This window comes from Zootoca vivipara, chromosome 11, assembly GCF_965207765.1.
Source record: "Zootoca vivipara chromosome 11, rZooViv2.hap1.1, whole genome shotgun sequence".
Classification (NCBI taxonomy): Eukaryota; Metazoa; Chordata; class Lepidosauria; order Squamata; family Lacertidae; genus Zootoca; species Zootoca vivipara.
This window is the reverse complement of record NC_142594.1, coordinates 55142387-55157384: the sequence shown is the minus strand read 5'-3', so window position 1 is coordinate 55157384 and position 14998 is coordinate 55142387. Positions and strand designations below refer to the sequence as shown.

At 47.2% G+C, this 14998-nt stretch overlaps 1 protein-coding gene across 1 annotated transcript in view; it reads right to left on the bottom strand.

The window, feature by feature from the left end:
- Nucleotides 1-7148: 7148 nt before the first annotated feature.
- The window catches only part of LOC118091890 (tumor necrosis factor receptor superfamily member 16), a 42244-nt gene continuing 34394 nt past the window's right edge, over nt 7149-14998 (bottom strand). The window contains exons 4-6 of the mRNA XM_035129459.3: nt 13744-13966; nt 8048-8193; nt 7149-7536 (exon numbers count right to left, since the gene is read on the bottom strand). Of these exons, the coding sequence (XP_034985350.3) occupies nt 7232-7536; nt 8048-8193; nt 13744-13966 (674 nt within the window). The 3' untranslated portion in view covers nt 7149-7231. The remainder of the gene's footprint in view (nt 7537-8047; nt 8194-13743; nt 13967-14998) is intronic.

The window sequence follows — 14998 nt, the reverse complement described above, 5'->3', positions numbered from 1 at the left end:
AGAAACGTGCTAAGAGGAAGGCACACTTGGCAAATCCATACCGTGATCAACTCCTGCCTGGAAACCAATGTCCCCACTGTGGAAGGACGTGTGGATCCAGAATTGGCCTCCACAGTCACTTACGGACTCATTGTTAAAACTGTGTTTATGGATGGAAGACAATCTTAGTCGGCTACGAGTGATTGTCAAAGAAGAATAAGAGAGTACAGTGGAATCTCGGTTGTTGAACGCTTCAGAAGTCGAAAGTTTCAGCTTTCGAACACAGAGCCCGGAAGTGAATGCTTCCATTTTCAAACGTGCCCCAGAATTCGAACGGCTTCCGAGGCACATTTTTCACTTTTCTCCATTGAAATTGCCGACCAGCAATTGCGCCTCGGTTGTCAAACATTTCAGAAGTCAAACGCTCTTCCGGAACGGATTACGTTCGACAACCGAGGTTCCACGGTATTGGGAAATAATTCATAAGGAATTGAAAAAAATGTTTAAAAGTACTCCCCCCTCCAAAAAAAAAAAAAACCAGAGTCCTTTTCGTTGGGGATAATTCAGAAGGAAATTCCCAGGTGTCAAAAAAGGTTATTTATGTATGCCACTGCTGCGGCCCGTGTTGTGTTAGCCCCAAAATGGAAAATAAGCGAGGTCCCAACCAAAGAAAAATGGCAACTTAAACTTAAACCCAGGTGGCACTGTGGGTTAAACCACATAGTCTAGGGCTTGCTGATCAGAAGGTCGGCGGTTCGAATCCCCGCAACGGGGTGAGCTCCCGTTGCTTGGTCCCAGCTCCTGCCCACCTAGCAGTTTGAAAGCATGTCAAAGTGCAAGTAGATAAATAGGGACCGCTCCGGCGGGAAGGTAAACGGCATTTCCGTGCGCTGCTCTGGTTTGCCAGAAGCAGCTTTGTCATGCTGGCCACATGACCCGGAAGCTGTCTGTGGACAAACGCCGGCTCCCTCGGCCTATAGAGCGGGATGAGCGCTGCAACCCGAGTTGGACACGACTGGGCCTGATGGTCAGGGGCCCCTTTACCTTTTAAACTGCTTGCAGACTTAACATATAGAATAAGAGAACAAGAAGAACATATGTTTGAAGAAGACTGGAAAATATTTATTGACTATATGGGGGGAAATTGTGTACACTTGAAAACATTGGCAGCATTAAGATAAATTCAACAGTAAGTTTTGATGGATGTAAAAATGGAAGACTGAATGGTTTGGTTTATGCAAAATATGCAGGGATTTATGACATGCAAAATGAACCATGGAAAGAGAAGAAGGGAAATCATTGGTATTTTAAGGTTGTTTAAATGACTATTCTAAAAGGTAAAACAGAATTTTTTTATTAAAAAAATTATAGAAAGAAAAGGAAAAAAAGAAACTGGAACTAGGGACCCCAAGCTTATTTAATTTGCTATGATGGATAAATCTGATTTCACCCATGCTTCTTTTAAAAGGGGTGGCACTGAGCTAAATGTAGGGTTGCTACGTGTCTGGGATATAACTGGCAAATGTAGCATCCGGGATTTTGAGGTTGATTGTCTGGAAAAAGAAAGCTCAACAGCTGTTGTGTCCCAAATTTTACTTCTAGAAATATGGGAACCGTACCTCTATGATCATTTTACATTGGGGCCAGTGGTTTGGGGGGAGAAGAACTCAAAAGACTAAGTTAACCTTTGCCAATCTGGTGCCCACCAGATGTTTAGGATTACAGCTCCCATCACTCCAGCCAGCACAGCCATGCTGGGCTGATAGGAGTCTAGTCCCACACATCTACAAGGCACCCACTTGGTGACGGCTGGGCTAAGGAGATGGGTGGGTGGCACAGGTAAGTGACAGCCATGCTCTCGAACCCACGTCCTTCGCTTGATCTCTGTTGCAGCAGCCCTAGGTGCCAGCTCCCTGGGGGCCCCGAGCACCCACAAAATCCCCAATGAAGGGGCTGGACACCTACAAATTTTGGTGCCATGGTCATGCACGCTGCATGGCACCCAGGCCCTGGGCACCCATGTCACAGGGCCAAGTTGGCACTCTTGACGGGCATTTCCATTGACTGCCAGGGTTTTTCCCTCATTCGCTGGTGTGTTTAATATATCCATCAAAAGTCTCTCTGGATTTTGAGGAGATGTATCTCTGGCATAATACATGCAGACTTTCTGCAAATGATTAAACTGACCCAGCTCCAGAGAGTGGTGCTTGGATGTGAGCTCTCTCTCTCTCTCTCCCGTCTCAAATAAGTAAATTAAAAAATGCAACATCTGTTGGACATCTGGGAAATGTAAGGGCTGATGTGACCAGCCAGAGCAAGGGGCCCTGGTGGAACTTTGTCCGGCTCAGGAATTTTCTGCACTGCAATAATGCAGAAAACAGTTTTGTCCAGGCCTTTTATTCCCCCCCCCCCCGCCATTTTGCATGAAGATGGCAGTGGCATAAAAGCACCCGCTCTGTGGAGTTGAGTGCATTCAATCCCACCTCTCTTTTGTTTTTAAAGGGAGTTTCTAGTCCACATGATTTTGCAATGGTTTTAAATTAACCAAATGAAGTTTCTAGTCGTTACTGTGCAGAATGTGGTCCTGAATATAGAATTCAGCTGTCTGTGATTATCAAGTTTATTTCTTTTTAAAAGGGAAAAAAGCACGCTGATGTTTCTAGACCTCGTGGTTGTGAAGATGTGCTTGAGAACTGTGCGCACAAGTGGAAACCAGAGAGCTGGCTGTGAAAATCCCCACCCACCATCCCCACAAAAGCAAAGAATGCCTTTTGACCAAAATTGTGTTTAATGCATCTGTTTGGTACGGAGGAAAGTAACACTCTTCTTTCTGTTCAATAAAACATGGCAGAATTTGACAGCAATAGAGAGAGAGCTGAGATCAACCAACCCCAGAAGAAGAAAAATATGGTGAAATTAGTTACACACACACACAAATGTGGTGGGTGGAGAAAGACCCAAGCGAAAAACACATTCCTTACGAAAGGATGGAAGAAAATAACGTATATTACACATTTACAGGAGGAAAATGAGGTTGCATTGCATTAACAGCATCTATAAACATGAGCAGCAATGAAACTTCATAGAGGTGGTCAACCTGTGTTTGGGGCTCTTACCACTTTCAACTATGTGACTGAATGATCTTCCCTACCAAAATAAAATACACACACACAGAAAGTTGTCTAGAAACAGCCTGATACCTGGTTTCATTAGAGGAGGGTTGCTTTTTCACTGATTTGACAATAAATCACTAGAGCTCCCACCGACAGTCTAATAACCAGGAACAGGTTGTCGTCCACCTCACTGAAGACTAGGATCATGACAAGTCTTGATGGAGTCTGATTTTCCTGTGATGTCCAAGTCGGCCTGTTTGGGAGAGCGAAAGCTCCAAACTGAAGTCTGCAGAACCCTTGCTTTGTGAACCAAAGCACACTAGAGACGAACAAATTTCTGCCCTTTGCATCAAGAGCCAACAACAAGCGGTTTCACGCCTCTTCTTTAGCTGAGGGACTCTGTATCTGTTAAGAGCTGCAGGAAGTTGCAAGCCCCCAGTCCCCACAAAAAGCAGCAGCTGAAAATGCCTGTTCCTTCTCCGACATCTATACTAGTTTTCCTTAACGTTGTGCCCTCCGGACTACAACTCCCATCAGCCCCTGCGAGGTTTGCATCCAAAGAATCTGGAGAGCGTCATGTCTGAGAAACCCGATCTTTAGTCCCGCAAACAGGTCAGCAATGTAGAACTGGCCTGACAATCTTGGGGGCGCCAGCACGAGACCAAAAACAGAGTATTTTTTTTTTCTTTTCTTTTTTAAAATAAATTTTATTCAATTTTCCAAATTTAACCAATTAAAATAATAAAAAAAAACATTCTTTTATACAAAACATTATAAATTTTCATCTAGCATCTTGCTCTGCCGAGCTACGACTTCCCCCCCTCCCTTCACGCGGGTTTCTTGTCGACTCCCTTTTTGCAGTTCCTTTTTGACTTTTTAATCAATTCGTAGGATTTATTTCAATCCTGCAAGTGTATTTAAAGATCTACAGTTTTTCTCCATATAATCCACATATTTACTCCAGTCTTTTTGAAACCTTGTCTCCCCCTGGTCGCGAATCTTGCACGTCATCCTTGCGAGTTCAGCATAGTCCATCATTTTGATCTGCCACTCCTCAATTGTTGGTAGTTCCTGTAGTTTCCATTTTTGGGCTAACAAAGTCCTAGCCGCGGTTGTCGCATACATAAACAATACTTGATCTTCTTTTCTAATCTCTTCTCCCATTATTCCTAACAAAAATGCTTCCGATTTTTTTGGGAAGGTATATCTAAACATCTTTTTCAACTCATTATATAGCATCTCCCAAAATCTTTTTACCTTATCGCATGTCCACCACATATGATAAAACTCACCATTTCCCTCTTTGCATTTCCAGCAAGTTTTGTCACTCATTCTAAACATTTTGGCTAATTTAACTGGTGTTAAATACCATCTATACATCATCTTATACACATTTTCTTTCAAGGCAGTACATGCTGTAAATCTCAAAGTTTGAGTCCATAATTTCAACCACGCGTCATATTCAATATTATGCCCAAAATCTTTTGCCCATTTAATCATCGCTTCTTTTGTTAACTCATCTTTTGTATACCATTCTAACAGCAAATTATACATTTTTGACAGAAGTTTTGTTTTGCCTTCAAGCACTTCTATTTGGAATTTGGACCTTTTATCCTCAAATCCTATTTTTCTATCCTCCCTAAGAACGTCATTTATTTGATGGTATTGTATCCATCCTGTTAAAACTCCTTTAATTTCTTCATAGGGTTTGAGTCTCCATCCTTTTTCACAAAAACAGAGTATTTTTTAGCATTTCCCAAGTGTTGGATATCTGGGAGCTGGTTGTGAGCTTTTTATCCACAGGGCAGGAAATGCAAGCTTAGATTTGTTTTGCAAAAGAAGCCCAAACCCCGAGGCGACGCAAAGGAATTGTCCGACTTCTCTCGGCGCTGGGAAGGCTGGCGAAGATGGCACATATTCTCTAGACCCCACAAGGCAGACAAGGTTATGTTCGGGTTTTGCTAAATTGGTAGCATGAGAAACCATCAGATTGCTTCTTCACACAATCAACTCTAGGACAAGCAATTAACACTGGGCAGAAAGCCAAGGTCTGCTTCTGCCATAGTAACTGCGCTCTCATTGGTTGATGATCAGCACTGAGACCTGTTATCAGTGAAAGCTAGCACAGTACGTGGTGTGGTCAGTGTAGGAGGAGAGGTGCTGTATAGGTTGCGTGCGAGAGAGAGAGACAGAGAGGAAAGGATTTGTTTTACTTTGTTTTTGAGTTCTAAAGTTGTACATAGAAACTCTGGATTTCTTTTATTTTAATAAATCCTGTATATAGTTTATTCTGCGTCCAGGTGTCTAGTCATTTAAGTTACCGCCAGAAGCTTCCGGAAAAACCTGCGCAAACTCTGCTGTGTTCAGGCTGAAGTTACACCTGACACTTAAAAACACTAAAAGGTTAAGCAGCGCATGGCCAGAGGCGTTCTTAAGGCCCACCGGTGGAAAATGCTGCCAGGCACATCTCCCCAAGTTGGGCAGCTGCGGGCTCAGGGCAGTGCCACCCTCGCTCACACACACCCCCCCCCATCCGCAGAGACGAACAGAAGGAGGCGTTCTCAATATCCTCCGACATTGAGAATTGCAAGAAGGCACTTCCACCTACGGATAAAAATGGACTCTGGACACAGGAAGGAGGTGGGGGGTTGAAGTTGCAAGGTGTCCCCTTGCAAGTGGGGGGGGGCGTATTCCAGGTTGAAGTCTTAACTGCTCACTCCTGCAATGCTGTCCACGTTGGAGACACAAAGAGGGGTGTTCCCCACTGGGCACTTTTCACCCATCTAAGGACAGTCCCATAGGAGCCTCTTGAGAGTTGATAGCTCCCCCCCCCACTTAGATGCCATGGACAGGACACTTTTCAAGAAGAAGCAGCCTCCCCCCCCCATTATACCTCAACCCAAGCTGCTATTATGAGGATAGAAGAACTTCCTGACAGTAAGAGCTGTTCGGCAGTGGAATTTGCTACCAAGGAGTGTGGTGGAGTCTCCTTCTTTGGAGGTCTTTAAGCAGAGGCTTGACAGCCATCTGTCAGGAATGCTTTGATGGTGTTTCCTGCTTGGCAGGGGTTGGACTGGATGGCCCTTGTGGTCTCTTCCAACTCTACGATTCTATGATCTAAGAACAAACGGCAAGAGTTGCTGCTTTGCATTCAGATCGCCACCATTTCCCAGTATGACCGGGCGAGTCTCCTGCCTGAAGCCCTTGCGAACTGCTGCCAGTCAGAGTACGCGATGTTGAGCTAGATGGACCCACGATCTGGACCATGCACATGTGGTATGTTCCTTCCTGCATGATCCACCCTTCAATTCTGCAACCCGCTCTCAGCGTCCCTTCGGAATCCGCTCAACTGCCTGCTCAGTGCCAACATGCCAACCACCCTGTCTACGTCTCATAGGCAGCGGCAGCCTTTGCCAAGCTGGTGCCCTCCAGCTGATTTGGTCTATCGCTCTCATCAGGTTAAAAGGGGCTACGGGGAGACTGCCACCCTCAAGACCCCCTCCTCCTGGAACACTCCCCCATCCGTCACGATTTAAAACAGGTCGTTGTTTATTATTAAACACAGTAAACCAAAACAACTGAAATAGGAAGTGTTTGGAGTTTCTTGTTTTTTTAAAGAAGGACTTCTGAGGACCGCCCCTGCATTGGAGAAATGCAACACCAGAAATAGTAGGTGCAGAGAGTACGAAAACCCCTTTGAAAAAACCACACATGCCTGCTTCCTTCCCACCCACCCCCAGCACAAACACACAGGGTAGACCCCCGGAGGACCCCAAACAAGGAAGCCTTTCTATGCTTCCCCCTGAACAAAGCCATTTCCCCTCTTCCTTCTACCTGCAGGTCATCTGGGGCAACCCAGTCAGTTGTGTGGGGGGGTACCAATTATAAAATTATTATTATTATTATCCATCGGTGCTCATGCGTCCCAACGATGTCCACTGCCGTTTGCTCAAGTTTCCATGTGTTTTAAGAAATCCCTTTACAGTAAAACCAACGTCCCTATCCCTGACTTGCCCCTTCTTCTTCCCGCCCCCTCCCGCGGCCTCCCCCCCCCCGTTTAAAGTAAAAACCCAAACAAACAAACAAACGTAACCCTTAGTCAGTCCACCTGCTGGGCCAGCAGGTCCGCCCCCCCCCCATCACACCACGGAGCTGACCTCGGCGGGGGCGCTCAAGTTCTCTGCCACGTCCGCCCTCTCGATGGCCGCCAGGGCCGTGCAGAGGGACTCCAGCGTGGCCCCTTCCTTGGCTGACCAATTGGAGAGCAGGGTGTGGGCGGGGGCCTCCCCCCGGCCGAAGGCGTCAATGGTCTCTTCCTCGTAGCCCAGGTGGTTGGCCAGGCAGCGCCAGTCTTTGCCGTGGGCGGGGGCTTCCAGAAGCTGCTCCACCTCTTCTTGCTTGTGGGGCGGGAGGTTCGTGTACAGGCGGGGTTCAATCCTGTGCACTGTTTTGCGTGGAGAGAGAGAAGGAGAGGGAGGGAGAGGGGGTCAGAGAGGAGATCACTTATGTACGCCCCCTTGACTGCTTTGATCTGCGGAATGGGCACCATTACAGGTGCCACATAATACCTGTTCCAAGATGGTGGTGGCATCTAAACTTTGGAACTCCCTGCCTATTGAAATTCACGGTACTCTTTTGGGCACCTGCTAAAAACATGATAAAAAAATTCCTTCAGTAGCACCTTAAAGACCAACTAAGTTTTTATTTTGGTATGAGCTTTCGTGTGCATGCACACTTCTTCAGATACCTGTGTGTGGTATCTGAAGAAGTGTGCATGCACACGAAAGCTCATACCAAAATAAAAACTTAGTTGGTCTTTAAGGTGCTACTGAAGGAATTTTTTTATTTTGCTTCGAAAAACGGGAGACGAAGTGATACGGGGGACCACCGGGAAACGGTAAGTAAAAACGGGGGTTTCCCGGGGGAAACGGGAGACTTGGCAGCTATGGTCTTACCCTTTTTGGGAAGGTGCTGGTCCTGCAGGCTGTGGGTGTCGAGGAAGACCCCGCTGTCGCTGTGAAGCTTCTCGCCGTCTGGGGACGCCCCCAGATCCCCCGCTCGGGCCTTGGCCAGCTGCTTCTTCTGCTTGCATGAGCTCCAGCTGCAATTGCACCGAGAAAGAACGGGGGGCGTCAGCGAGGGGGGGGCACAGAGCAGGAAGAGCAGAACACCCCAGATCTCTCCCCCTCCCAACCCGTCCCGCATGAAAGCTATCAATCGCTTCTGCTTCCCACTGAGCACCCCCAACCAGGAAAGCGCTGTGGCTCAGTGGGGGGGGGGGGAGGATCTGACTTGCGTGAAGAACAGGGTGGATAAAAATAAATGAATAAAAAAATAAATAAAATTTATTTATTTCTTAAAACCAGATTTTTAAAATAAAACACTTTTGGAGGAAAAATCTTTCTAAAGAGAGTTTTCTATTGAAGTTACATTCTAGTCCAAAGGCTATTCATCAGGAAATAAGGGTTTGTTTTAAGTTTTTCATGTGTTATAAAACTCAGCATGGCAGTTGTTGTTGTTTTTTAATTGTTTAACCACATAAATTAACAAACATGGATACGCATGCTATATTGTTATTGTTTTAGTTAAATAAATTGTTATTAAGGAAATGATTGTTTTTCTCCTTCCCATAAAGTACAGCAGAAAAGTTGTCCAAATATAAAGAGTTAACTTATTAAATCTCACCCTAATTTCGTAATTATCTGTCTATGTATTTCTAACAGCATAACCAAATCAGCAATTTTTGATACCGCAGTAAAAACTACTCTGAAAATTCATTATTCCAAAAATGAAACCTTCTTCTGGTTGTCAATATTAAGATCATAGCAGTCTTTCTGTAAAAAAATATGATTTTAATCAAGTCTTACCGACTCGTGATTTAAAATGGATTTGATTTAAATCAAATCCACCCTGGTTTGATTCCTACTACCCAAATCCCTGCTGAGCTGCTGCCGGCCTGTGCCGGCAATCCTAATTCCAATGGTCTAAGAATATTGCCGCTTCCTATATTCCTAGCAATGGGGAAGGGCTGCAGTTCAGTGGCAAAGGTCCCCAGTTCAGCCCAACGACGGCTGGGAGAGACACCCTTTCCGAGCGGCTGCCAGCCAGTGCTGGCAATACAGAGCATGGTCTAAGGCAGGTGGCGGGGCGGGGGGCCTGCAAGCTCATCTGCAGCGGAGACGGTGTCAGTGGCGTGGAGTGGGGGGAGAGAAGCCCTTGCTCTCCTCTCCACAGGCCCTCAAAGTCTGGGATAATAAGCCGGCATCAATTCTCTCCCCTGCTGGCATCCGAAGACAGATGGCCCAGAAAATGCTGGCGGAAAGAGAAGGGGAAGCTGCAGCGGCAAAGTCAGGGAAACAGCTGGGTCAGGGAGGAGAAGGGGATTTGGGGGGGGGGCTGGCAGGAAAGGAGGAGAGAGGGAGAGGAAACCGGCTGGGGGGTGCAGACAAGGAGATAAAGGGGAAGTTCAGTTCAAGGCAATTTGGGGCGCAGTTGCAACGGTTTATAGAAGGGGGGGAGAGTGTCCTCTACGCTCATTTCTGGCCATGCACATAATAAAGGGATCCTCCCCCCCCCCCGTGCCATAATAAGACTTTTTGGTTGACATAAACTGCTTTTCACCTTCTATACAAATAGTCATCTGGGGTAAGAACCCCTGATGTTATTGTCTCAACGCCAGAATCTGGGTTAGGGCAGCCTTATTTGATCACTTGCCTGCATGGTGCTATTCCCTATGGATTTAATTAAAAAGCAAACTCACTCTCTCTCTTTCTCTACACACACACACACACACACACACACAGGGAAGGTAAGCCCACTAAGGTCGGAAACATTCATGTTCTTGCTCTCAGTTTTACTATTTAATCAATTGTTTCCCCCTCTCCTCTTTGTTCTTTCCTGGAATCTCTGTACTTTTGGGAATCCCATACTTTTGGGAATCTTTCTTAAAAGGGGGGAAAGGGATGGGCAGGGAGGAACAGAGAACACAATCTTGGAAGAACGGAATGGAAGCTTTTAAAAAATTCTTTTCTAAACTAATCCTAAAAGAATGGGGCGCCCGTAAGCAGGATTCGATCATAACAGCCCTCTCTCCTTCTGCGGTTTGTGACCAAGCCTCTGACTGTGGAGGCTGAGCTTAGCCATCGATAGCCCTCTCCTCCTCCATGAATTTGTCCAATTCTCTTTTAAAGTCAGCCATCCCTGCCTCCTGTGGCAGGGAGTTCCATCGGTTAACTCTACGTTGTGTGACGAAGGATTTTCTTTTCTGTGTCCCGAACCTTCCAACGTTCAGCTTCGTTCCACGACTTCTATTGCTTAGGTTAAGGAAGCTTTTCTCTTGTCAACGATCGCCAGGCCACGCACAATCTTACATCTCTCCTCTTCCCTGCCTTTTCTCTAAACGGTCCTTATCCTCGCAACAGGATGCGCTCCATCCCCTTCCTCTTTTCCCAGCCTCTTCCAACTCCGCAGTACCTGCTTTGAGACGAGGCGACCAGAACTTGGGACACTCAGTATTCCAAACGCACCCCAGATTTTTTAACTAATATAGACCACCGAGCAAATTTGCAAGAGGGACCCCCTGCCACGTGGAGAGCTAGTGGACATTGCTGCAAAACCGCACGTTTGCGCTGCAACGTTGTGTGTGTTTTTTTTGGGGGGGGGTTTCAACAGGGCGATGCCAGGAAGCGGGGTGCAGAGGGGGCCAGAGGAAACGGGTCAGAAACTGACCGCCACATGGGAAAGGATGGGCTCCTCTCTGCTGGGGAGCTGAAGAGAGAGGGGCCACCGGCGTCACCTCGCACTTAATTTATGAGGGTAAATAAGAAGCGAGAGGCAGATTTGGGGAACTGGCTTGAGGGAGCCAGGGAGAGCAGTTGTGGGGCCGGCGGCCGCAGCCAAATCTATAGAGCCCCAAGCAGCAGGAGGGGCCTGGGCTTGGGGGGTCTGTCGGTGTGAGAGGAATGTATAAAGAGCGAGAGCCCCGCGAGGGGGTTAGGCGGCTCCGAGGGAAATAAATCCACCCAAAAGGCTGGCACAAAGGAGGAGTTTTGCTCCTTCCCAATAGAACAGCAAGCGGCTGGGCTTCCTTTCAGCCAAGCCCCATTAATCTCAGCTCGGAGAGAAGAGGCTGGCCTAATCTGGGCCCAGGCAGCCCAGCGCCGGGCTTAATCCTATTCAGGCAACAGGCCCCAGCGGCGAGACCCGGCCCAGCGGGGGGACGGCCTCTCCCCACATTTTCAGATAATGCTGCAGCTCCCGTCGGGGTGTGTGTGTGTGTCTTTTTGCAACCCTATTGTGGCCAAGTCGCTGTCTCGCTGGCCCAGGGGATCAACAGAGCACCTGGGCACCGCTGAAAACGGGGAGAAATCCTTCTCTGGGGCTTATCGGGTAGAATCCTGGAATCGTATACAGTGGTACCTCGACTTACGAAGACGATCCGTTCCGCGGCCGTCTTCGTAAGTTGAGGTTTTCGGATGTCGAAGCGCCGCTTTCGGAAGTCGAAACCGTCGGAAGTCGAAGTGTTCAGTTGTCGAGGTATGACTGTAGTGGGAAGGGGTCCCCACAGGTCATCTAGTCCAACCCCCTAGTCCAATCTCAGCTGAAGCATCTATGACAGGTGGCCATCCGACCTCTGCTTTAAAACCTCCAAGGAAGGAGAGCCCACCACCTCCGGAGGGAGACCGTTCCACCGCCAAACAGCTCTCACTGCCAGAAGGTTATTCCTGATGTTGTCTCAGAATCTCCTTCCTGTAACTTGAAGCCACTGGTTCGAGTCCTGCCCTCCGGAGCAGGAGAAAACAAGCTTGTTTCCTCTTCCACGTAATTTGCAGGCAGAAGGTCCCTGGTTCAACCCCCCCGATGGTAGGGCTGGGAATGTCCTCTTCCTGAAACCCTGCAGAGATGCTGCCAGTCTGTGTTGACGTTACTGGGAGGAGCTGGTCCGGCTCAGCCCAAGGGTACTTTCCAATGACCGGGCCAATCCAGAGAACAGTTTTTCTCCCTCTCATAGCACTAGAACTCGTGGATGTCCAAGGAAGATGGAGGATTCAAGAGAGAGGAAAGGAAATCCTTCTTTACACAGTGTGTAGTTAAACTGTGGAACTCCTTCCCACAGGAAGCAGTGGTGGGCACAAACTCTGATGGCTTTAAAAGAGGATTAGGCAAATCGTTTTGTTTCTAATTGTCACAGAATTATAGAGTTGGGAGAGACCATGGTGATCATCTAGTCCAACCTTCTGCACTGAAGGAATACTTTGTGTTCCTCAGTATGCGGATGATACCCAGCTCTACCTCTCTTTCAAATCAGAACCAGTGAAGGCAGTGAAGGTCCTGTGTGAGTGCCTGGAGGTGGTTGGAGGATGGATGGCGGCTAACAGATTGAGGTTGAATCCTGACAAGACAGAAGTACTGTTTGTGGGGGACAGGAGGCAGGCAGGTGTGGAGGACTCCCTGGTCCTGAATGGAGTAACTGTGCCCCTGAAAGACCAGGTGCGCAGCCTGGAGTAATTTTGGACTCATAGCTGTCCATGGAGGCGCAGGTCAATTCTGTATACAGGGCAGCTGTTTATCAGCTCCATCTGGTACACAGGCTGAGACCCTACCTGCCTGCAGACTGTCTCGCCAGAGTAGTGCATGCTCTAGTTATCTCTCACTTGGACTACTGCAATGCGCTCTACGTGGGGCTACCTTTGAAGGTGACTCGGAAACTACAACTAATCCAGAATGCGGCAGCTAGACTGGTGACTGGGAGCGGCCGCCAAGACCACATAACACCGGTCTTGAAAGATCTACATTGGCTCCCAGTACGTTTCCGAGCAAAATTCAAAGTGTTGGTGCTGACCTTTAAAGCCCTAAACGGCCTCGGTCCAGTATACCTGAAGGAGCGTCTCCACCTCCATTGTTCTGCCCGGACACTGAGATCCAGCGCCGAGGGTCTTCTGGCGGTTCCCTCACTACGAAATGCCAAGTTACAGGGAACCAGGCAAAGGGCCTTCTTGGTAGTGGCACCCACCCTGTGGAATGCCCTCCCACCAGAGGTCAAAGAGAACAACAATTACCAGACCTTTAGAAGGCATCTCAAGGCAGCCCTGTTTAGAGAAGCTTTTAATGTTTGATTTCTGTATTTTAATGTTTTGTTGGAAGCCGCCCAGAGTGGCTGGGGGAACCTGGCCAGATGGGCAGGGTATAAATAATATATTATTATTATTATTATTATTATTATTATTATTATTATTATTATTATACTTTGCCCAATGTGGGACTTGAACCCACAACCCTGAGACTAAGAATATCATGCTCTACCAACTGAGCTATCCTTCTGGCTTTTAACCCATGACCAAAATCGCATGGGTGCGTTGCTTTAACGTAGCTGAAAAATATAAAAATTGCCTGTTATTATTATTATTTTTAAATGCTGGTTTTCATGTGTGTCCATGGGGTTCTTTTTGTTTCCAATGCCGCAAGTTGCTTTGAGCTGCTGTGCCCCCAAACCCCCCTCTTAAATCTTAATAATAATAATGAACTGTGCAAACACTCCTGCTTGCTCTGCACTCAGCGTGCTCCAACCACTAGGCTGCGAAGCCGTAAAGGCACATTGCTTGCCAAAATCCCCCTAAACACGCCCATCCCACCCTGAGCGTCCCAGACCTACGATTTGAAAGCCACGTAGGCAACGAGTCCCACCACCACGGCTGCCAGGATGGAGCAGTAGACGGGGATTATGTCCTTGCTGTTGTCCTCGGCCAACGGCGGCCCAAACTCTGAAGAGGAAGCATTGGGGGCGAGGCTGCCTTCCGAATCCAGAAGCGGCGTCCTTTTGGGGAACTCCTTCCGGGCCTCACCCTGGCTCCGTTTCAGGATCTGAAGCTCTTTATCTGAACAAAGAAGTGCAAGTTATTAAATGTGGAGGCCTTGGCTAAGTGGGGGGCGGCGGCGGGCGGGCGGACGGACAGGAGACCCCCCCCTTTGTCTCTCGAAAATGGCAGGTTGATCAATAAGAACCACATCCCTTTACAACACTGCCAATCTGTTGTCATGTGTGTCAACCACGTTGACGAAGGTTGTGTTTGGAAAAAATGGGGGTCTTGCAGGAATCTTCGGGGAGGAGGAGGAGTAAAGCGCTAAAATGGGGGAGCAAGCGAGCTTTGCACAAAACAAGATTAGAATGATGTGTATGTTTTGGCTCACATCTCGGGTTCCATGAAGGCTAGAAACTTGCTCCTTTTTAAAGGCAAAAGTTGAGGATCTGGAGATTGCGATTATTCCTCCCTCCCCCTGCTGCGAATACACATACCTTAAAGATTAATTTATAGAGAAGGTTGCATTTTTTTCAAGCAAAACTTGCAGCTGAAAAATGAGGTTCTTATTGGAAGTATTCTCATTTCTGTATATTTGTTTCTTACATGTCTTCCCTACCCCTCCTTCATCTCCAAAGGAGCCTAGGGCAGCAAACAGCAAAACCATACTGGTTTTTCTTTTTTCTTTAAAAAAAGGCAAATTAAAACTTTGAAAACATGGTAAAATTCTCAGAACATTTTAAAAGCTGTCCTATGCTCTCAGTTAATGATGTCAAGGTTTGCCGGGAACAGTATCATTCAGCCAGAAGAAGAAGAAGACAATAAGTGGTCCATTTTGTCCAGCATCCTGTTCTCACAGTGGCCAAATAGATTATGGGAAACCCGCAAGCAGGATTCGAAGACAAGACCAACTCTCCCTTCCTGTGGCTTTCCAGCAAGTAGTCTATAGAAGATAATAATAATAATAATAATAATAATAATAATAATAATAATAATAATAATATTTATACCCCACCCATCCGGCTGGGTTTCCCCAGCCACTCTGGGCGGCTTCAAACAGGAAAATGAAAAAAAATAATCGATCAATAGGAGTATAGCATCTAGATCAAG